The sequence below is a fragment of the Cinclus cinclus genome, chromosome 3 (assembly GCF_963662255.1).
Source record: "Cinclus cinclus chromosome 3, bCinCin1.1, whole genome shotgun sequence".
In the NCBI taxonomy this organism is placed as follows: domain Eukaryota; kingdom Metazoa; phylum Chordata; class Aves; order Passeriformes; family Cinclidae; genus Cinclus; species Cinclus cinclus.
Window position 1 is genome coordinate 81938808 of NC_085048.1, and position 22856 is coordinate 81961663.

General features: G+C 41.9%; 2 protein-coding genes across 7 annotated transcripts in view; both read left to right on the plus strand.

Moving 5' to 3' along the window:
• The first annotated feature begins 51 nt into the window (after positions 1-51).
• Positions 52-16953, plus strand: RNF8 (ring finger protein 8). Of its 6 annotated transcripts, none has more exons than XM_062490325.1 (8): positions 52-239; positions 2185-2313; positions 3863-4603; positions 5700-5762; positions 6132-6221; positions 7397-7504; positions 8480-8684; positions 16871-16953. In XM_062490325.1, exons 1-8 carry the CDS (start codon positions 150-152, stop codon positions 16897-16899), a joined length of 1455 nt encoding a protein of 484 aa, XP_062346309.1. In that variant the 5' UTR covers positions 52-149; the 3' UTR covers positions 16900-16953. The 6 variants fall into 6 exon arrangements, with proteins under 6 accessions (XP_062346309.1, XP_062346310.1, XP_062346306.1 ...); XM_062490326.1 differs by having other exon boundaries at positions 8480-8691; positions 16871-16905; XM_062490322.1 differs by lacking the exon at positions 16871-16953 and adding an exon at positions 10509-12511 and having other exon boundaries at positions 8480-8691.
• The window catches only part of CMTR1 (cap methyltransferase 1), a 24809-nt gene continuing 18405 nt past the window's right edge, over positions 16453-22856 (plus strand). Inside the window, exons 1-5 of the mRNA XM_062490318.1 lie at positions 16453-17006; positions 20292-20434; positions 21153-21311; positions 21713-21805; positions 22555-22626. Of these exons, the coding sequence (XP_062346302.1) occupies positions 16832-17006; positions 20292-20434; positions 21153-21311; positions 21713-21805; positions 22555-22626 (642 nt within the window). The 5' untranslated portion in view covers positions 16453-16831. The remainder of the gene's footprint in view (positions 17007-20291; positions 20435-21152; positions 21312-21712; positions 21806-22554; positions 22627-22856) is intronic.

A 22856-nucleotide genomic window follows, 5' to 3' on the forward strand; every position in this document is an offset into this window, starting at 1 on the left:
CGCAGGACAGCGGCAGAGCACCGCGCCATCGCCCCCGCGGCGCACGCGCGGGCTCCGGTCACGGCGCGGGCTCCGTCGGAGGTGGTTACCCCGGCCCGGCCCGGCCCGGCCCGGCCCCGTCGCACCGATCGCGGCGGGCGGGTGCAGCCATGGCAGTGCACGGGGTGCCGTGCCTGACCTGGTGCCTCCGCCGAGTCGGGGCCAGCTGCGACTGGCTCCTGCTGGAGGCCGGCACGCAGGTGAGCCGCGCCGGGCTCCGGCCCCTCGGAGCGGGCGGGTGGGCACGGGTCTCGGGGAGCAGTGTGGAGGGAGGGGCTCCTCTTGTTTCTTACAGCGCTACTCAGGAGGGAAAAGCACCGCCTCGTCCCCTTTAAGGAGCAGCCGCCGTTCGCAAGGGCGGTCCTCCCGCTGGCCCCTGCGCTCGCCCGGCCTCCCCGCCCAGCGGGCCCCGTTCAGCCCCGATAGCGCCCGAGGGCGGGGAGGGCGGACCCAGGCGCTGGAATCGCCTTGGCCAAGCCTTCGTTTGTTTTTAAATTCTTACGTCGTATTTAGGTAGAACTGTTCGTGTGACGGTAACGTGTGGACGAAGGGAGTCCGTGGCCTAATTAATAAGGCGATGCTTTGGCGAGGTTAACAACATGTAAGGCATAAGGTATTCAGGCGTAAACGAGGTCATGTTTAAATTGTTCTGGTTATGTTCTGGTGCGGTACGGGAGTAGCCGTTTTCTCAGCAGTCGTGTTTTTTAACTGAAAAATGGGGCCCGGTATTCTTCCCTAAAATCCAGTAGGCAAAGTCTGCAGTGTTGAGGTTGGGGCAGTGTGAAAGGATTGCTGTTCTGCTGGTCAAAATCAGACAGGTAGTTAGGTGGTGTGGGTGATGCTGTGGCCAAGGCCGTGTGCTCACACACTGTGAAAGCCACCCATCCAAATGTATGCTTTTGTTAATTTCCCGTCGTGAATTTGAAGCCCTGAGATGTGTAGGTGATCTCAATGAAGGACTGGAGGTAACACAGCTTGCAGCCAGGGCACTGATAATTGTGCAGAGAATCCAGTTTGGGATGTTACTGCTCTGATTGTCTGCACAGTGTTTGTCACAGGGAGCAGAAAGGCTGATGGCATCCTGGTGCTGTAGGTGTGCCAAGCCACAGAGAACAAACTGCTTTTACTGGAGATTTAAATAATAATCATAGAATATCCTGAGTTGGTAGGGAATCACAAGGATCATTGAGTTCAGCCCCTTAATCTACACAGGATAGCCCTAAGAATCACACCACATGCCTGAGAGTGTTGTCCAAACACTTCTGGAACCCTGTCAGGCTTGGTGCTGTGACTACTTTGGTGCCAAAAGACAGTGCTGAGGTGTGGGGATGTGCTATGACTTGCCAGTACTGCTGTGAGCAGCACTGAACTCCAGCAGGTGAGTGGTAACAGCTTGGACCCCTGTGTGCTAAATGAACTTGAGCAAGGGGGAGTTCTGTGACTGGCTCTGCTTGCTCTCACTCATATTGGTGTGTGAGGTCTAGCAGATATGTGACTGGGCCTTGAGGATAAATGCAAAGCTGTTTTTATGCTTGAATTCTCATGAAGAAGGCAGTGTTTCTCCATTTGAGTCTCTGTACCTCTTGCATATGCAATCCATGCTGACAGAACAATATATGAAACATTTAAGAAGTAGGCACTAATGTGGTTAAGTTTGCTTTTGTCATCTTAGTTTGCTTCCTTGCCTTTGGTTATGACATGGGGGTCTGAGTTCTTGCTCTAAACTCAAGGTGAGAACTGCAGTACACAGATGAATTAAGAGAAGTGTGCAGCGGGGGCAGCGGAGGGAGGGAGGGAGGGAGAGCAGGGATGTGCTTTAAATGGCAATCTGAAATGAGATTAAATTTAATAAGATAGTGTGCAATAGTGCAATTAAATTATGTCCCAAGAAACCGAGGTTGTAATGTGCCTCAGAGAAATCAAATTTTCCTCAGTGGGAGAGAAAGATAATACTTCAGACTTTGTAAGTTTCCATTTTCTATCTACTCTTAAGTTTAAATAAAAGAAAAAATCATATTGTGCCAGACTTTTTGGAAATAACCATAAGATGTTGATCTAGAGTTTTGCTGTACTTAAATTGAAATGACGTAAACTGAATTTACCATGTCATTACTGGTTGCAGTAACTAAACTACTTTATTTTTAGGTGACTATAGGCCGAGGATTAGATATCACATACCAGCTGGTGTCGAAAACCTGTCCCTTGATGATCTCTCGTAAGCACTGTGTCTTCCAGCAGAATGCAGAGGGGCAATGGACTGTCAGGGATAATAAGGTACAGAGACCAATTGCAGACCTTGTACTCTGAGAGTTGTTGAATGGAATCCATTGTTTTGGATCTAGCAATGTGTGGGCTACGATACAAGTGTGTGTAAGTGTGGTAGAAGGTCCATGGGGAATGTGTCGTGCCTGTTGCGCACTTCCAGCAGAAAACTTCAGTCTGCTGTAGCTCGGATACAAAATATATTACTTTTTGTATGTAGATCCACCTCTTGGATCTTTAGCATTTTTCAGACCAGTGTGGCCTTGCCAAGGGCACTTTGCAGTCTGTGAACCTGTTTGGGGTTGCTTTCTTAGAAAATGTTCTATGTTATTTATCCTATATAATATTAATCCTATATGAAAATATCCTATTAATAAGATTTTTATCCTTTCAAAAGTGTGACAGTCTTGTAGTGCTAATGAAAAGATAAAGTGCAACTCCCTATTTTAGTGACACAGTTGCTTTAATTATAATCAACTTCACCAATAATCTAGTGTTAGAAAAACCATGCTTCCAAATAGTGTTCAAATGAGTTTCTCCTGAAAGTTCTTCTCAGCTGATTAGGGTAAAATGTTGATGTCAGAGTCCTTACTTGGGTCTCACTTTGACTTCAGTAATCTGTAATCTTCAATTTTTTATATCATGGTCTCTCTTGCTTTAAAACAGCACTGGTAGAACAAAAATGTTCAACACATCATGCAGATTTGAAGGATGTTTTGGTCGATAGCAGGTTATTGAGAAAGGAATGGAGTGGCTACTATTAAAATTGTACTGCTCTTAAACAAAACGCTCTTGTAGTACATGTATAAACTTGAAAACTTAATGTTACTGCGTGATGGGAAACATCTACCATAGGTTAACACTTCTTGTCTATTTTCACTGTTGACCTGTTGGTCAGCTTGTTTCATTGAATCTCATTGAGATATATCAGTTCCTAGTGTTTCTGTAGTTCATCATGAGTACAGACCAGTTCTGCTGTTTTTGAAAACTATTTCTTGAGCTAGTTTTGAAACCTTTTTTGTGCTTTGAATGTTATCTCTAGAAGAACGTGTTCTTTCTTTATAGTCTCCTTGTATTTGTGGAAAACTTATTTTTCTTCAAGGAGTATAACCAATGCTTCTTCTTTCCTAATTTTTTTTCTGGAATTTCAGGTAACAGTAATTGTCAAGAATAATTACTGTAGCATTCTGTGTTCCTGACAGTGATGTATTGTGGAGTCTTTTTATTAGTGAGTTCTTATTTCTGAAGCTTTTGTGCAGGTTTTTCCCTCAGAGTTCATTGTTTTCCTTCTGCACAAACACATGTCAAAATGTTGTTCTTGACGCTTGTACACAAAATCTGTAACGCAAGAATAATGTGCAGTGAATAATACAGTGTAGTAAGTGTAATAAATACAACACCAAGCCAATAAACTGGATATTACAAGGTTATTGAAAGAGGTGGCTTGCAATGATTGAAGCACTGAAGAGGTTGGCTGCGTTTATTTACAATTGCCAAAAATAACTTTCAGAGGTCTCTGTAACTACATATTAAATTTTGGTGGTTCTGTATTTATTGGCAGAGTCTAAATGGAGTCTGGCTTAACAAGCAGCGCCTGGATCCGTCAAAAGTCTATCCTATTGCTGAAGGAGACCATATCCAGTTGGGAGTGCCTTTGGAAAACAGAGAGACTGCTGAATATGAATATGAAGTAATTAAAGATGAATGGGAGAAAATTAAGCCCTTTTTAGCCCAAAGAAGTGATCTCGGGAAAGCTAAGAGTTCACGAACTAAACGTAAATTTAATTTGGAGGAATTGGAGACATCTGGATCAGAAGGCCCTTCAGACTCCAGATGCAAAAGAGACAGAATGTCATGTGACAGTGAACCTTTAGATAAATCATGGGGACAGGCAGAAGAGGCCAGACAGCTAACAGAGAAGATGGTTGTCAAGCTGCCTTCTCCTGGACCCAGTGAGGGGGACAGTGGTCCAGTGCATGGTAGCCCTGTTCATTCCAAGAAAGCTGTGACTGTCCCCCAGATGGACCAGAAAGGCTGCAGTCTTGCAGTCTCATGGACAGGCTTGAAAATGCTGAGGAAATCTCTAGTAGATACAATGAAATTAAAGGTCAAAGTGCAGGAGAAGCAGACTGCAGTTCTAAAGGTGAAGCAGAAGCGCAGGAAGTGTGATCAGAAGGAGATCCTGGTGATGGAACAGGAGCTGCAGGAGTTGCAGAACCAACTCTGCATGGAACAAGAGCATCAGCAGCAGCAGGTGGAAGAACTGGAGAGGACATTCAGTAAAGAGCAGCAGAAGCTAGAGGTATTAGGTGGTAATAATTTTGGCCTGTGTCTTCACTTTTATGGAATGCCTTGTATAAGACATTGATCCAAAATAACTCTTGAACGATATTGTAACATAAATAGTGTTGGTGTGAATTACTCCTGCTAAAATTTTCGTGGAAGTATTTAACTTAGTGTGTAACACAGTGCATGTACCAAAAGAAAGTGCAGAGACAGAAGAGATTTGGCTGCATGGGGAATTCAGAAAAAGGTGCAAAATAAAACATTTCAGTTGGTAAAGCAGCTTGTTTTTAAATTAAAAAAATGGAAGTCTTTGCCTGATCTCTCATGCTTATAGAGAGGACAAGTTGAAAAGTAGTCACTTTAAGTGTGAATTTTGCTTAGTATATGGCTGAAATAATGCCCAGTTTGCATGGCAAATGCACTGTCTTTACAGTCAATGAAATACTGCATGCCTTAATCCCTGGAGGGAAGGAGATTATTTTCCTACTTTCAAAAAACCCTTTCTTGCAATTTGTAAGTGCTTCTAAGCAGTAGGTATGTATGATAAGTTGCTTTTTGGTAACAGACCAAAATCTGTTTGAGCTTGAGACAGTTCAAAATCTGTTTTAAAGAAAGTGCAGATTCATCTGTGAGTGAGTCTAATAATTTATTATTTACTTCCTTAAAGTCTGCTGCTAAAGGCAAGATACCAGTATCAGAAATACAGAGAGTTTGGAGTTGTGTCCTTAGAAACAATGGGATGTTTACCTGACCTCTTTGAATGTGCTCAAAGACAGTTGCAGCTTTTAAGCTGTTGCTAATATCTTTACTTTTATGAATATGCTGGTGCCTCTTGAGCTAGAATAATGTGGAGATATTTCATATATGGATCTGTAAATTATATATTCATTTTAACTCTTCACAGTAAATAATAGCTCTAATTTCTGTTGTACACATGTAATCCTAGAGTGGAACATCCCGCTGTTTGTTGAAAATCAGTGTTGTTTCTTTAAGCATATCCTCTAAAGAGAGTATGCAGAGTAGTAATTTTCTGTCTCTTGTGTTCTTTAAGTAGTTGTTTTTTTGTTTTGTTTTTTTTTTTTTTTTTTTGTCCCACTTCTTAACCCACCTAGGGAGAAAAGTGTGAACAAGGGGAAGAGAATCTGAAGGAGCAGCTGGCCCAGGTCCTGCAAGAGGCAAGTGATTATGAGTCTAGGTTCGGTCTAACTGTATAACTTAGGTATTTAAATCTTTCCAAGTGCTGTGACCTCTTGGTAGAAAACAGACTTAGCCTTAGGTAACTGTAAAATCTAACTGAAGTGAAAGAGCAACCTGGAAGAGGGAATGCAAAGCGTGATGACACTGGGAAGGTCATAAATCACTGGCAGTGCATTCCAGTTTTAAGTTAAGGATAAACTGCCTTAACATCTCAACTTGTATGCGTTGCTCTTCTAGGAGGAGTATAGGAGAAATGAGTATGCTGAACCTTATGACTATGACCTTGTATCTTTAATAGGATAGCTTATAAATGTACTCTTTTAACTTCTGGAATGGTATTGTTACAGCATCGTGCTTTGATGGAAGAACTGAATCGTAATAAAAAAGATTTTGAGGAGATAATTCGAGCCAAAAATAAAGAACTGGAAGAAACCAAGGTAAGGAATAACTGCATTCTTAGTTTTATTCATAAGTGAAACACAGTATGCTGCAGCAGAGGAAATGGTTTATTTAACATTTGTCTTGGCTCTGCCTGGCCTTCTGTAGTGCAAAATTACTGTGTTTTTAGGTGGCAGCTGACTTGGTTTCCAGCACTGGGGGAGGAGGCACCTTGCCCTTTTCATAAATCACTGTCCAACAGTTAATAGATCTTTCTCAATCATAAAGAAAGCCCAGAACATTTGAACAGTGCATTGTAGAAGAGAAATAAGCTCACTGCACCCTTTATTTAAAAAACAAAGAAAAACTAGAAATAACAGGAAAATTCACCAACCAACCAAAAGTGTTTGGGAAGTGAGGTGCTTTATTTTCAGTTAAAGTGCATTCAAATAAAGCTGCATTGTGACAGCAGTTCTGTAATGGAGTGTAGGGCTGGAGCAACATGGAATTTGAATAATGAATGAGATAAGCCACAGTTCTTCCTGCCCTTGATACAAAGTGATAAGTGGAAAACAATTAAGGAGATCCTTTCGTGTGTCTTACTTTTGGAAATTATCACATTATCCACCACTGACAGTTTGCTTTGTTTTCTTAATGTCATCTTTGGAAATTTGCTGCTGTTTCAACTATAGCTTCAATTAGAAGAATTTTCCTGGTTTTTTTAGAAGATAGAGCAGGTACCTAGCCTAATCAACCTAATTTAACTTTTAACAAGCAAACAAAAAATATATTAGGTTGTTAAATGCAAGTAAGTGTTTTAAACTTTATTGCTCCCTTTTTTTTTAACATTTGAGGTGTTTAGTCTGTTGGGTGTTTCACTTTTTGTACCAGACACAAAAAAAAAATAAAAAAATTATTAAAGCCAAACCCTTGCCAGGAACAGGTTGAAAAAGGTTCTGGAAAGATTGATCAGCTGGTAGATCCTTTAGACTGAAGGGAATTTTGGTAGTGACTGCTATTCTTCCTTCCAAGTTCTCTGTAGTGGGTAGGAATAGTCTCAATACTGCTGAGACTACAAAGAGGAAAGAGGTTGCAGATCTGGGTATAATGTAGATACCCACTACACCTGATATGTGGAGATTTGCAGAATGATTTTCTTCCTCTGCACAAACACTTCCTGCCAACTGCAAAAAACCTTGCTGTTGATACACAACCACATGTACTTTTCCACTAGGAGGAGAAGGAAAAGGTGAGAGCCCAAAAAGAAGAGGTGTTGAATCAGATGAATGATGTGTTGGAGAATGAGTTGCAGTGCACAATCTGTTCTGAGCACTTTATCGAGGTATGTTTAAGTGGGCTTACCAGTAAAAGAGAGACTTGAGAAGCTTTCCAAAGTTCTAGAGATGCAATATTTAAGCCCTTATCTTTACTTCTCTTGTTTAACAGTCCCAACAGACCCACAGTGAGTTTCAATGGGAAAGAAATCTATTTTGTCTGCCCTGACTCTTCTTTGCTTGACAGCAAATTCAGCTTTAATGTCTCTATCTGCATAGACATGAGTGCTTAATCCTAAAATGCACATAAGTTTGGAGCACTTGTGTAGGTTTTTGAACTGGTGCTCTGAGTTGCTGCTGACAACTGCTTGGCGAAGAATTATTTTGTAGTGGACCTTGCTTTAAGCTGACTAGAGTTGGTCTGAGGTTTAGATACATGGAGAGGTTAGTAAAGGAAGGGAGGTACAGTATTCAGTCATGTCCTGGGATGTTTATGTTGTTTAGATAAACTCTTTCTTTGAGAAATTGGCGTGTTTTCATTTGATTCTACAAGTAATGGGCTGTGCTTGTCATGTAGACTGTTGTTTTTATTCATGTTTTGCTAGAAGGTCAGTTTCATTCCATTATTTTTTGCTATGGGAAACCTGGTGTGTTAGCCTTGTTATACATGGCTTAAGAGCTAGCTAAAATTTTAATTTCTGGTTTCTCAGTATATTAAGATGCTATTTCGCAGTATCTGAGCTTTTTTCATAATTTATCCTTTTCAAATTGGGGTAACTTGTAATAAAATGAATTAGTTATGTCTGTTTCTGACTTGCTATGACTTACAGTGACTCCATTGACTGACTTGTAAGGTGGCCTGACTTCTGGCATGGGAGAGTTAGTGTGTGACTCCTGCAAAGGCCCTAAAAGCTTTGGGCTCTGCAGTCCCTTTCCCTATACAAAATATTAATCTAATATTTGCCTGCATTCAGTATGTTTTTTTGCTTGACAGTGCCTGTGTGAGTGTGCTGTGACCAGTATCCTTCTGCTGAATTCCACAGGCGGTGACTCTGAACTGTGCGCACAGCTTCTGCTCCTACTGTATCAATGAGTGGACGAAGCGTAAAGCGGAGTGCCCTATCTGCAGGCAGGAGATTAAATCGAAGACACGCTCTCTGGTGCTGGATAACTGCATTAACAGGATGGTAGAAAAACTGGATGTGGAAATGAAAGAGCATCGCCTGAGCCTTATCAGAGAGCGGAAAGGTGAGAGGTGGGTGGATGTGGCACGATGAGTACCATCTCTTATTCCATTTGTTTGTACAACTTTATTTGGCACCTATATACCAAGAAGATGCTCATGGAATGCTGCAGAAGCACTAAAAAATAATAATGGGATCTCTTGACTAACTAGCTTTACTGCACAGTAAAATAAAATTAGTGCAAAGTTTGGAAAAAGACTTCAGTATGAATTCCATGGTCTGGCAGGACAACTTAATTTAACCATGCTAAAGGTTCTGCTCTTTCAAAGATAACACTTAATAAAAGCAAAAATACATAGAATGGTCCTTGAAAAAATTACCAGGCACTTTTGATTAAAGTATGGAGTACATGATTACAGAAACTCAGCAGACCTGATAAGAAGCTCTGAATTCTTTTATGTGTGTTAGATTTATGTAGAAAATCTCTGAAAGAGGCACTGGTATAGAATGTAACTGTATGGCTGAACTGACAGTTGCTCTGACATCTTTATTTTTGTGGAATTAAAGCCACAGTGGCCTACAAGCATAACATCTTGCCTAGTTGTTGCTAAAACACTGTGCATGATGGAGATTGCTTTAATAAAAACCCCAGCATGGGTTATTCCTAGTTTGTTTCCTCCTTCTAAATTTCTTTCTAGAGCACTTGACACTGGTATCTAGATGCTGAAATGTAATATCTGTTCTGCTGCCACTTAAATTTCTATTGCTGTGTTCTCTTAAGTAATTGTCTTGTTTCCCTTTCATAGAGATAAGTGCATGATCCTTAATTTTGCAATGTGTCAAGCCTTTTACCAAAAGAGAGGTGTTTTTGAAACCTTTCAGATGTGCCCTGGTGACATAGAATGATATCACTAAGCCGTGCTAGTTCAAATCTGAAGTTATAACCTACGTAACCCTTTCAATCCGACTCCCTTAGGATATGCTACCTTGCTGAGAGGCTGCCTGGCTCAGCTACAAGAATTGCTTTTACCTCTGCAGAACTGAGGCAGCCCTTGTGCAGTGCATACATCTGCAGAGTGCCACAGTGCTCCTGAAGTGTCTCATCAGGTAGCTAATGGGCACTAGCTGAAGTGGTGCCTTCATTGGAGCCCATTGTGTGCTAAACCAGTGGTCTTCATCCTTGTTTGAACAAAAAGCAAATGAGTTCATGGCCTACCTTCAGAAATAACTGTCCTTAGGAAATAATTTAAATTAACCACACTTCATCTGGAAGGTGAAATAGTTTCTGTGCCTCTTTGTGCAGTGATGGAGACATTTTGATTGAAATGAAGATAACCATTTGTCTATTTAAAATTAATTCCTAAGAAATAAACCTGTTGAAAGAATGATGTTGCAAGTGGCACTTCAGAAGCTGTCAGGGCTTTCCAAGCTACCTTTCTAAGTGTCTTAGTAGCCCTGGCACTATAAGGACAGCATGCAGTCTTAAATAGATAAAGCTTTTAATGAAGCTATAAATGTGTTGAACAATCACTACTTGTTTGAGAGCCCCTTACCAATTTTTTCTTTTCTTTTCCTTACCTGGCAAGACACAGAATTAGTTAGCCACTTCCATTGCCAGCTGTGTGCCTGTGAAGGAGTGGAGAATGTTTCCTCCTCTCTGTGTTACATACAGAACACTTTAGAACACTTAAGAAAACAAGCAAACAAGTAACTCCCATACCTTTGTTCTTTCATGCTGAAAACTGAAAAGGCCTATGTACTGCAGCTTGAAAGACCTATTGCAAACTGACAATGAGAAGCTAAAACATGGTTTCAAAGACAAGTAGTAATTTAGAACTTGTGGCTACAGTGGTCACAGTTAACTTTTGTATCTGTGATTTGAATGCAGAGAAACAGAATGTGATGGTGAAACCAGCCACAGACAATAACGGCAGTGTCCGTTCTTCCACCTACTCCATCTTTACAATGAGCAGTTGTGACAGCAAGGACTCTGAGGAGGATTCTTCCTATAATGAAAGCTACTATATTATCTGAAAGTTGTTACTGCAGACTCATTGCCCCTGTGCTTCCTAGAGCCAGCCTAATGGTGTCTGGTTGACTGCTGCTGGAGGAGTGGACTGGGCACCTGGAAGGACCTCGGAAGAGGCTGGAGCTGTAAACTAGCAGCATTTGGAAGAAGGATCTTGTTTTCCAAATGAATGCACAGAAGCTTGATCTCTAAACCAAAATTGGATTTGTGAGAGAACTGACTGCTATTATGCTTGCTAATACAAACCCTAAACTTCCATGTTAGCTTGTGTCCTGCTTGGTGTAATGAAAGAGTTTGTGTTGCGTCATTGTCCTTTCCTTAGTGAATTACATGTTTACATCAGCATCCCTTATTTCAGGCAGCAGAGGGAATGTCCCAAGTCTTTTGAAAACTTAGCCATCCCCACCTGCAGACAGATAGATTTATCAGGAAAAAGTGCCAATGTGGGTTTTCCTCTTAAATTTCACGTGGCAGCTAGAGTCATCCCAGGCCTTTTGCATTAAAGGTAATAAAGGGTGGGAAATAGACACTTTTGGCTGCAAGTGCATTTTTAGCTAGCTGCTGGCCATTGGATGGCTCTGTTTATGTAGCCCATTTTCCATTAGATAGGGATGGAGGAGATTAAATCTTCCAGAATTCTTTAGCTAATGTTCTTTTCATGTAGCGTCTTTGGTTTGTTCCCACTTCAGGCTTTTGCATAAAGGGTTTTAGAACTAGGAAGCAGCACATCCAGAAATTTTTAGCAATGACTTTAAAAACCTGTAATCACCAGCAGAGAGGAACCTGTGCCCCTTCAGGTGTGCTGCTCTCCAAATTGCTGAAATGTCCTATTGGCAGGGTAGGAGAGCAGCAGCTGCAGACAACCACAAGGTACAGAATGAAGCGCTTTGTTTTATTGTCTACAAGACATAACTGTTGAGCTGTGGGTTGTACTACCCTCCCAGCAAATGACTTGTTCATAAGAGACTGATCAAGTCTTGCCTCATCCTATCATGTATTTGTTTATTGAGTTCCATTGTCTAGTGAGTTATGCTTTTGACTTAGCTGTTACATGGAAAGGACTCTTACACTGTGAGAACAGGATGGGGAAGCCCTTCTCATCTGTAATATTTCTTTGGCTCTTTGTATATACCATGTTGTTTCTATGTTTATTTTGTTTAAGAATGAAAATATAAATCCATATCTGCATTAGTCTTCTTTGGTGCAGCCACTGATAAGAATGTCTTCTAGTTGTCTTTAGACTTTTTTGAGAAAACAGACTATCTCATTTAATGACTGTGTCATGTTTTGATTGCTGTATGCAATGTGACTACTTTAAAGTTATTTGAAAGACTTTTGTATTCAGGAACTAATCAAAGACAACCCAATCCTTCAAGACTGTGACTACCCTAATGCTAATTTAATAGCTACAATCGTATCTCTTACCTTCTTCCACCAAGGAAGATCCCATTGAAAAGGTGCATGAATGATATCCTAAGGAAGTAGTGTATTCTGATGAATTTGGTCAGTAGGATTTAAACAGGGGAGGCCTGATTTGTGGGCCAGGCAACTTGAAATTTTAGTGTAATGCTTCTTTTGTGAAGGAGACATTTAAAGAAAAGAATACAGAAAATGTAGTGTTCACTTTCTGTATGTGCTGTTGAGAGTTTCTTTTGTGAATAGATGCTTTCTAGAATGTGCAAGAGAAGAGAATTCCTGAAAATGCTCATGAAATAGGATGATGTGGAGCAGACATTTCCATGAAGAGAAGGAAAATACTCTTGATTACATAGGACTGCAAATTCTTCTACTCTGTATCTCTTCCATAGTGCTGTGGATTTTTTTCCTAATTTCATTTTGTGAAATATATATTTATTTTATTACTGTGGTGTTTATGCTTATTGCAGAGAAGGATAATGTCTCCCCTGGTAACAGAGTGGTAATCTTTGGTTTGATTTCTTTTCATTAGAACATTAAGAATGTAAGTGGTGTATTCCAAATTATTTTTGCTCTTATTGGTAGGTGCACAGTGTTTAAACTTCCACAGAGAGAGGCTAAGTATTAATACTGTCCACTGACAAAAGCAGACCTGTATATCTGCAGTGTGCTCTCCTTTGCTCTAAGGTCTGTATCCTTTCTTCTGCTTGGTTCTACTTGGATGTGCCCTTGGAGATGCTTTGCCCTGAACTGTTACCTGTCTTGGGATGGCATCAAGCACTTCCAGCTGTCAGATTACAACTGAGCTAGTCACAGATGACACAGGGCAGGTTCAAGACTTACTGTTTTCCCTTGGAAGACAATTGTCAGATAGCGTGATAATCAAATACTTTCAGAACAATACATTGCTAGCATTGGTGGAAGAGCTGGGTAGGGGTGCTAGTGAAAGGGGACCATCACAGAGGGATGTTTAATTCATACAGATCTATGGAGTCCAAAACCAATCTGACAATTTCGTGCAAGGAAAATAACACCACGAGTGGCGAGCCTGTCACAGGCAGAGTGAGAGCTTCAGACAAAGTTTAATTATTAAAGAAGACCTTCCATTGAGTCAACAAGGTGCAGACAGGGCCCCCTTGCTTTCTAAAATCCTTTTCAGAGAGGAGATCCAGTCTTAGCCCCAGACTGTCAGTGGTTTGTGTGTAAAGGATTATATAGGTGTAAATGAACTTTTATACAGCTTTGTCCTGGAGGATTTAAGGATGGCAAACCAGATACATAAATATGTATGATTTATTATTATAATGATTGGACAGAAAGATCTTAATCAGAGTTATTTTCTGCACAATATAGGAAGTGCAACAGCTCTTATAGTGTGCTATGATGCAATATTGAAGCAATTATTTTAAAGCAATTATATCAAAAGCTAGGAGAAAAAACAATTAGAGATAATGTTATTCACCCATACTAATCACTGTGGACTAATTTCTTTTGCTCAGTCATGAGGAGTAACCTTGAGCAGCATCCCCAGTCAAGGGAGAAATCTCCACACATACACTTCAAGAAGGGGTATGTTAGAAGACCCTGCCCTTAAAATTTGGGACTGGGCTTTTACAGTATGAAGTTATTGACTGTCAATCATAGGTCTCCAGGCCAGCTGTGTCAGCTCAGCAACTCTGGATAAATTATCAGTAGTATCACTTATTTGTTCTGGGTATTTTACCAGGTCTACCACATCTTCATCTCACTATTGGGATGTTTAACTTCAGAACTGATGAGTCACACTGGTTTCAGCGTTATTGAGCACCAAAAGCAGCATGATGACCCCTTCTTCATTTACCATGGATAGCTTTTCTGAAAGTCATTGTTCAAGTTGTTTTTCCTGCTCCAGGCAAGCATCCTGCTACAGAGCGTTAGCAACAACTGTCAAATTTAACTTTGCAGAACATGTAACAGGCAATTCAATAATCCAGCTGTGCCCTCCATCCCCCAAGTGCTTTTCCAAAGGTATGCTCTGAGTAGTCAGTGTTTTACTCCCCACTCCTCATCCTCCTGTCCTGCCATAACTCAACTTATTTAGAGACATAGTTTACAGCAACCACATAACCATGAGCTACACCTCCCGAGTAGGAGCCTCCTGTCCCTTGATGCTACTGTGCTTGCTTTGGTTTTGTGAGACTAAGCATTCAGGCCTGCGTGCTGAGCTGTCCGTCCCTAGGTTTTGAGCTTAATGCAAAGCACAAGACGGCTCCAAGGATCAGGCTGGAAAAGACCTCTGAGGTCATCGAGTCCAACCCGTGACTACACACCACCATGGGAACTGGACAGTGGTGCTGAGTGCCACATGCAGTCTTTCCTTCAACACCTCCAGGGATGGTGACTCCACCACTGCTCCGGTGGCACATTCCAGTGTCGAATCACTCTTTTTCCAACCTGAGCCTCCCCTGGTGCAGCCTGAGGCTGTGTCCTCTTGTCCCAGCACTGGCTGCAGGGAGAAGAGGCCGACCCCCGCCTGGTTTCAGCCTCCTCTCGGGAATTGTAGAGAGAGATGCCACCCCTTGAGCCTCCTCCAGCCTAAACACTCCCACCTTCCGCCACCCTCCACGATCGATAAACATTATTATATCCACCTATGCACAAATTATTAAGTCCTTGCAGCATTTCCCCCAGAATCCCGGTGTTTTCAGCCGAGCCCGGGGCTGTCCGGGACCGCCTGTGGGAACGGGCCCGTCGGGCCGCGCGCGGGCGGTGCGTCACTGCCGCGCGCCGCCGGCCGGGGAGGCCCCGCGCGAGGGGCGGGCCGGGGGCGGTGACGACGCCGCGTCCGAGCGGGGAAACGAAAGCGGCGGCGGCCTCGCATCCTCTCCTCTCCGCGCCCTGGGAGCCCGAGCCCTTCGCAGCCGGCCGCGGCCACCCGCCTGCCCCTCTTTCGCCGTGAGTGCCGCCCGCTGCTGCACGGCGCCGTCCGCCGACCCCGGTCGTGTGTAGGTCGGCGCGGCCGCCGGCGGCTCCCACCGCCCGCTCTCCGCCTGCGGCGGGGTCTCGGCTCGGCCTCTGGGACCGGGAACTGAGCGGCCGGTGAAGGGTCTGGAGGGTAAGCGCTGTGAGGATTGGCTGAGGGAGCTGGGGTGTTCTGCCTGGAGAAGATGAGGCTCGGGGGAGACCTTACCGCTCTCTACAACCACCCGAAAGGAGGATGTAGCCAGGAGGGGATGGGCCCCTTCTCCCAGGCAACCAGGACAAGAGGACACAGCCTCAGGCTGCACCAGGGGAGGTTTAGACTGGACATCAGGGGGAATTTCTCCACAGAAGAGGGGATTAGACATTGGATTAGACAGCCTAGGGGAGTGGTGGAGTCACCATCCCTGGAGGTGTTGAAGGAAAGACTGCATGTGGCACTCAGCGCCATTGTCCAGTTCCCATGGTGGTGGTGTTCAGTCACGGGTTGGACTCGATGACCTCAGAGGTCTTTTCCAACCTAAATGATTCTGTGAAAGGCCAGTGGTGTGGTGCAAGGGGGCTGTGGGGCATTCAGGGGGATGTGGAGGGGCTTTCCCTAGCAGCTATGAGGCTCCTGAAGGATTGGGTGTCCCTAACTTGCACCTAATCTTGTATGGTTTGAAATTTGTTGGGAAGGCAGGTGCACTCAGGGACCTTTAGTGGAGTTTGGAGGGTGGGGCTCTTGACAGGGAGCTGACAGGAGTGAACTGACAGTGTGTTAGTCTCTCATTTGGCCCTCTCAGAAGAAATATAAAATGGCTGGTTTGCTAGAGATAAACAAGGGAAAAAAACCAAAACCCTCTACTGAGGCAAGAGCAGATGAAGGTGAGTTGTCTGTAATAGAACTTCTGGTGAAAGGGAGTAGATTTCTTTGCCATAGTGACGTTGTGGGGATAAAGAAAGGATTTGGCCTTAAGCTGCCTTGTATGTGTTTGTGGAAATAAGTTTGATAGCTAAAGGTTTGAATTGGTGACCTAGAGCATCTTTTTAGCTCAAAAATCCTAGGTAGGATAATAAACACTAATCAAGGTTCAGTTTCATTGTTTTTTTCAGTAGCAAGGAGGTTTTATCTGGTGTGCTAAGCATTTTTGCTTTTAAATTTTTACCTGCTTTCTCTTTCCTTGCTTCTTGTCTTCTGGAAGCCTTCCAAACTGGCTTCTATTAACTCCATCTTAAGCATTAGACCTTTCTTTGGATTTATGCAACATTTATCAGCCACATCCAGAAGCTGGATATCTTGCCAGTAATTCCTGGTGAAAAACACAACTGCACACGCAACTTGAGCACACATATTTAATAAAGTTCTATTGTAACAGTCATGCAGAAAAGCTGCTTTATTAATTAAGATTTGCAGGTGAGGTTAGAGTCGTTTGGAATCTCATAAGAAATTGGTTCCACCTTGCATATTCTGCATTTGATTGATTTGCCTTCTTTTTGGTGTGTTTGGATAAAAAGAATCTTTGGTTCAATAGTAGTAATGAACTGCCTTATTTTTAAGTTATCTAAGTGTCTGTGTCTGGGTTGACTTCATCTACTTGCATTTGGGGATAAGTGGGTTGTAGAAGTGATTTGAAATTCATCACTTATAGGGAAATATCCGTTTCAGTTTCCCATCTGATTAATTAGACTAGGTGTTTAAAAAGGTGGGTTCAAAAGAAGCTAAGACTTTTACCTAAAGACATTTAACTTGAGAAGCCTAATACTGAACAGTATAACATGATCTATGCCATCATGCTGCTGTGCCTTACAGAAAGTTAACTTGCTTAATGTTCGCCAAGTTTGATCTTCTTCCTTTTGCGTTTCAGGCAAATATGAAGAGAAGGACAGAACCTGAATTTAGCAGCCCCCAAAAAAAGCAGAAGAAGAGGGTGGAAGATTTGGGATTAACCCTCAGTTCTACTTCAGATGATGAAAATCAATTTAGTAATCATACTACTCAAGGTAAGGTTGGAGATCTGGAATGTGCTGCTGCAGGGGATGTAAATAATAACCAGGCATTGAACCTACATCTCCTGAGCCCTAATTAGTAGTCTGAATTTCAAGGGTATACTTTCGCTTCAGGAAAAAAGCTACATTATTTCTTTTCACAACCTTGGATTGGTGTGAATTATTTTAGGCTTTTTAAAAATCTTATGTAAACCTTTTAGTCTGGGAATTGCATGAATTCAGATATAGAAAACTGAATTTGAGGTAGATGACATGTGCATGAGCCAAAGCTCTAAACATTCTTGTCATATTGATCTTTTCAGTCTCAGCAGTTATTTCTGGTTTGGAAACTTGGTATTGAGGCGTTGTGGGTGTTACGCCATAAGGAAGCATCATAATCATAATTTTGTTTAAAAAGAAAGAAAGAAATCAGTAGTCTTATCACATTTCTACAGATGGGAGAAATTGAGATGAATACAAAGGGGCCAGTTGGTCGGGGCTTCTACTTTGTAGGACCATCTCTTATGCTGGCTCAGTGTGATTTTTCCAGGGTGGAATATAGTTGTGAGATCTCAGAGGTGTTTCTTTTCAGAAAGATCTATTTCAGAGTTAACTAGCTGCCTACTTTTTCTTGGAGAGTGCTTTCTCACTTGGAGTTGGGATATACCACAGATGAGGCACTGACCTGCACAATTGGTAATGCTGTTGTGGGACACTTTGAACTCTCCCAAGATGGTACTTCAGGTTGCTTTACTGTCATGCCTGCTACGTCAGAGTCTTAGGATTTCTCATGGTCATGAAGTGTTCAAGTGCCTGAACACATAAAGAAGCCTTCCCTTGTGAAAATGGAAGGGGGTGTGTGTGGAAGATGAGTAGGTTGGTTTGGGAGTAGCTGTAGTTGCAGGGTATAGTGTGTGTACCTGTCTGACAAGGCCCAAGGTGAGCGAGGAGGACAGAGGTGCAGAGTGTGAGAGCTGGAGTAGGCAATGCTCTGTGCACTCAGGGCTGAGCTAAAAAATTCAACCCAATGTTTTTTTCATTTTTCCCCCCTTTTGATTATTGATGTCATACATTAGTCACAATAGGCTGTAAGCCTTGGTGTTTATGAAACACATTTATACAGTTCAGGGACAATATTTTGTGTAGAGTTAATTGTTTAGTAGTCTATTACACCCATTGTGGTTTCTAATAAAAGAAGAGAGGTTGGGGAAAGAAGTGATTTGAGATTTAATGTGAGCTGAGCATGTTTTAGCAAATCTCAAAACCAAGAAGAGCTGTAAAGGGACTCCATTGAAACTTACACAGTGGGTAATTGTGTTTAAGGCACTTTATGAGTCTCTAGAAAATAAGACACCTCTCACAAGCAGGTAGCAAAATTAGCTGAAGCTGTGTACAGAAGAAGCAAAAAGCTGTAACTGACACTAAAGCAAAAATCCTTTGTGAATGTGTTCTTAGCTAAAAGCTCTGTGAAAGAAACAGAAATATGTCTTGTGTGATAGATATTTGAAAATCGAGATGAGTATAGAATGTTGCAAACACAGGTTGAATCATAGCCTTCCTTGTGTGGAGCTGGAAGCTCCAAATGTTGATACTGTAAAACTCTAGTGTAGTAGTTATGTGGGGACACAAGTCCTGAATCTTAAAAACTGATTGCTCAGCAACAGCACTCAGGACACATTGAAAGGGTTTTAACTACAGTTGTCAATTTTACTGTGGTGCCTTTCATTTTTACTTTTCTTTCTTGTAATGGCCTTTTTTTGCTGATTTTTTCAGTTGTTTCCTGTTACATCACTGATGTTCAGTTTTCCAGAACAGGAAATAGAGAGATCTGTGAGTTGAGAGAGAAGTAGTTTGTGTTTTTTCTTAATTAGATAAATGTAAGAAAAGTTCAGTCCTTTTTTTAAAGTATTATAATATCTTTTGGGGTTTTTTTAACAATTATGTGAAGCTAAATTATTCCTTCTTAAGAGATAAACAGAAAAATATCAACTCTGCCAGCAATCTTCTGTTTTATGTCAAGGCAACTTTTGTAGTTCAACTTCCCCTAGTTGTACAAAGCAGCACAAAATGATTTCTAGCACTTGGCAAACAAGAGAGTTCAAGAGGCAGAGGACCAACACAGAACATGGCTGTGCTTGCTGTGGATTGCTGCTCATGCAGTCTATATGAATAATCTGTAGTAAGAAACTTGTGCTGCTGCTTCATCCTCATAGTAATATTACGCCAGGAAAAACAGATGGACTTACTGGATTGTAGGGCCTCCCCTTGGCACCCAGCTGGTACAGAGCAGGCTGAGACAAATGAGACTACCATGATTCCTGCCCAGATCTCAGTGACATCCTGCCTGGAGCAAGTAGGTTTGGGCATCTTACAGCTGGAGAGCAGTAGTGAGGACTATGCAGTTCATACAGGCCTAGGTTCTTACCAACTAGATCCCAAGGTGGAACTGGGCATAGACAGAGCTTCATTATTTAGTGCCCATGAAGGTTCTGGTGCATCAGTTTCTGGTGAGAAAGGTTTGTTTTGAGTGCTTGCTGTATATGTTGGTACTTACTACCTTGACTAAACCAGTGACTTGATAAAGTTCTTTTTCAAACCTCTCTCAAGGTATTTTACAAAAAGATTGGTGTCTTCTAACCTTATCTTTCACTTGAGTTTGTATGTATCAGTAAATTCTAGAGGTGAAAAACTCTTGCTTGTTGTAGTGAACTTTGGGATCCTTGCTATTTAACTGGATAGTGGGGGTCAAACTGAAGTATAATAAATTTAACTACTTCTTTCTGCAGTGGTGGCCATTTGGTAGATGATTGTGTACTTGATGTGAATTTTTTGGCTAAGTTAGGGATGGATTTTCACTTGTAGTTAGGTAGGATATGGAAGAAAATTCACTATGTTTCATCAAGGTGTAATTGTCACTATTCTCAGGAGAGAATCCCTTTGGATCTTCTCAGTTCCTCAGGATCATTGCAAAGGTCAGGCACACCACAGTACTATTGTGGTCATGCTGTGGCTGCTCTGCTGGTGTGATGAGGTTTGCCCAGCTCTTTGTGGGGCCTGGAATCCATGGGGTCAGGAAGGCTGTGTGTGTCCCTGAGGTAACAAGGGAAGATAACCAAGGGCTGTTTGCACAGGGTGTGTTATATTACACCTGCATGCTTCCTGTAACACATTTGAGATACTGAAGTGTCCTGTGTGTGTTCGGAGGATTTAATGAGTCTCACTCAATTCTAATGTGATTACTGAGCTGTCTCGCTTCCATTTTATTTTTATTTTCATTCTCACTTTTTTGTTTGTTTTCAGAGTCTTCCAGTAGCACCAGTGGGTCTGACAGTGAGAGCGATGAAAAAAGACCAGTCTTCAGCAATGAGTTTAAACAAGACTCTCTTGTGGAGGGTACTTCATCTCGCTACTCAATGTATAACAGTGTCTCCCAAAAGCTTATGGTAGGTCAAAATAGTTTTGGACCAAACTATTAAGAACTGATGAGAGTAAAGTGAAAAGACTGGTTTGTTATTAAAAATACTTCGATTCTGATCCTCTTTGTAGCAAGGTTCTCTGTCTTTTATTTCTTTACTGTCTTGTACCCACATGAAATTGACTGCATCCCTACTTTTTTTTATTGTTCTCTTATTGCTAAAACTTACTGAGAGAAAAGGCTGGAAAACTAGCAGATAATGAACATAGTTCTTTTAACCTAAGAGATGTGTGTGTGTTCCAGGAGCAGTGTCTTTCATTCTGCCTTGGAGTTTGCATGAAGTTTTAAGTGATACTTGAAATGCATGTGAATGCATGTTCACAGCAAAGAATATCATCACAACATGAATTTTTATCTATATCAACATCTTTTTTTTATGAACCATCCATGCTTACTGAACCCTGTGATGAATGACTCCAGGCTTCTCACTACTTTTCTTTCTGAGCAGGCTGTTCCCTCATTTCTGAACCTTTTATAATTTGCTGTCATCTCAAACATCATTCCTCAGATTTAGTTTTTTTGTATCCTGCTTCAGTGAGGTGAAATCACTTGAAAGTCGTGAGGTTAAAAATGCTCAGTGCCTTCACTTCAGGGTGATGTGCCATTTTCCCCACTACTCTTTGCCCTTAGCAATAATACAAAAACTCTGGTCTTGCTTCAGAGTGCTCCCTTTGCTCCCTTTATAGGCCAAGATGGGCTTCCGGGAAGGAGAAGGTCTGGGTAAATATGGCCAAGGCAGGAAGGATATTGTGGAGGCCTCCAATCAGAAGGGAAGGAGAGGCTTTGGCCTGACCCTCAAAGGATTTGATGGGGAGCTCAATATTGATTGGCAGGATGAGCCAGAGGTAAGTATTTTCTGGTTTAAGTCCCATTTATCTTGTTGCATTCAGTGAAAACTGGGAGAAAGAATGCGTAAAGCAAGTGTTGTTTTTATTGGCATCTGTCTCTTTTCCAGTGTCTCTAAACTGTACTTGGAGTGCTAGACTTCTGTTTTGCCTTGATTATCAGACTCTATTAAAGGGGAACGTGGTGAGGGTGTTTTTGTGGAGGAGGTGTCTGGGGTTGTTTTTAATTATAAAAATAAATAAGACATGTTTTAGTCCAGGAGGAAGAAAATTCTACAGTTGGCACTAAAGTCATGGCATAGCCCCTTATGCTAGCACTGGGAAGTAAACTTTTGGGGAGCAATTAGTTTGTATATTTTTCTAGTAAAAACATCTTTGGCTCTTCCCATGTGTGTTTGCAGCCTAGTGCCTATGAGAAGGTGGACTGGTGCCCTGAGTGTACCACAGAGATCCCAGATGCCCAGGAGCTGAAGGAGTGGATGACTGTGGGGAAGGTAATTTTTATGTCTCAGTACTTACCAGCCTAAGACAAAGCATGAGTACTCAGCCAGGGACATTTGCCATGTCAAATAGCTATAAAACAGCACAGACTGTGAACAAACAACCTCTTGAGGTTGCTAGTTTAGCTTCCTGCTTAAAGCAGATCCAGCTAGATCTGATCAGGTTGCTCAAGGCCTTGTTTAATGGAGTTTTGAATATTTTCAAGGGTGGGAACTTTACAGCTTGTTCAGGCATTGGTTCAGTGTTTGACCAGCCAGTTGACAAAAGAAAATTTAGGTATGGCTGATTGGCTTTTTTTTTTTTTATGTGGCTTTTGTCCATCATTTCTTGTCATGTTGCTGTACATCTCTAGGAGCCTAGGTCAATCTTTTCTGTCTCCTGTTAGGAATTTGTCCCATTGTTAGGTAGAGCAATAGGATCTCTCTTTCTGTATTCTAAACAAACTGTTCTCAGATTTTTCTGGTACAACAGGTGCTTTTTCACCCTCGTCATTTTGGTGGCCCTTTTGCTGCTTTTGTTCCCGTATGTCTGTTCTTGTACTGGGGAGGGCTAAACTGAATACTGTATTTCATATGTGGTCTCAAGATGCCTAACAGGGGAGAAAATTCCTCAGCCGAATTGCCATGCTTTTGCTGATACAGCCGAGTATGTGATTGACAGCCTTCATCCATTATTGGTGCATGCTGCATTCTGAAATGACAATATCATGCTTGCTAATTGCTGTACTCTTGTCCTGTTGTAGAGGAAGCTGATGATTGAAGATGAAACAGAGTTCTGTAATGAAGAGCTTTTACGTAATGTCCTGCAGTGCAAGGTGAGCCCCCTTTCTAGAGAGGAACTGAAATTTTGGGGGAACAAGTGAAATAAATAATTAAAGAGGATTGGGTAGTTAGGTAATTGACAAGAGCTCAGAAGTTCTCTATCACCTCCATGTCACTGGGATGACTTAGCATCCTGTTTTGAATCTCAGCCTTCTAAGAGATTGTCTTGGTTTAACTCCAGCTGGCAACTAAGCCTCCTGCAGCTGCTCACTGATCACTCCCC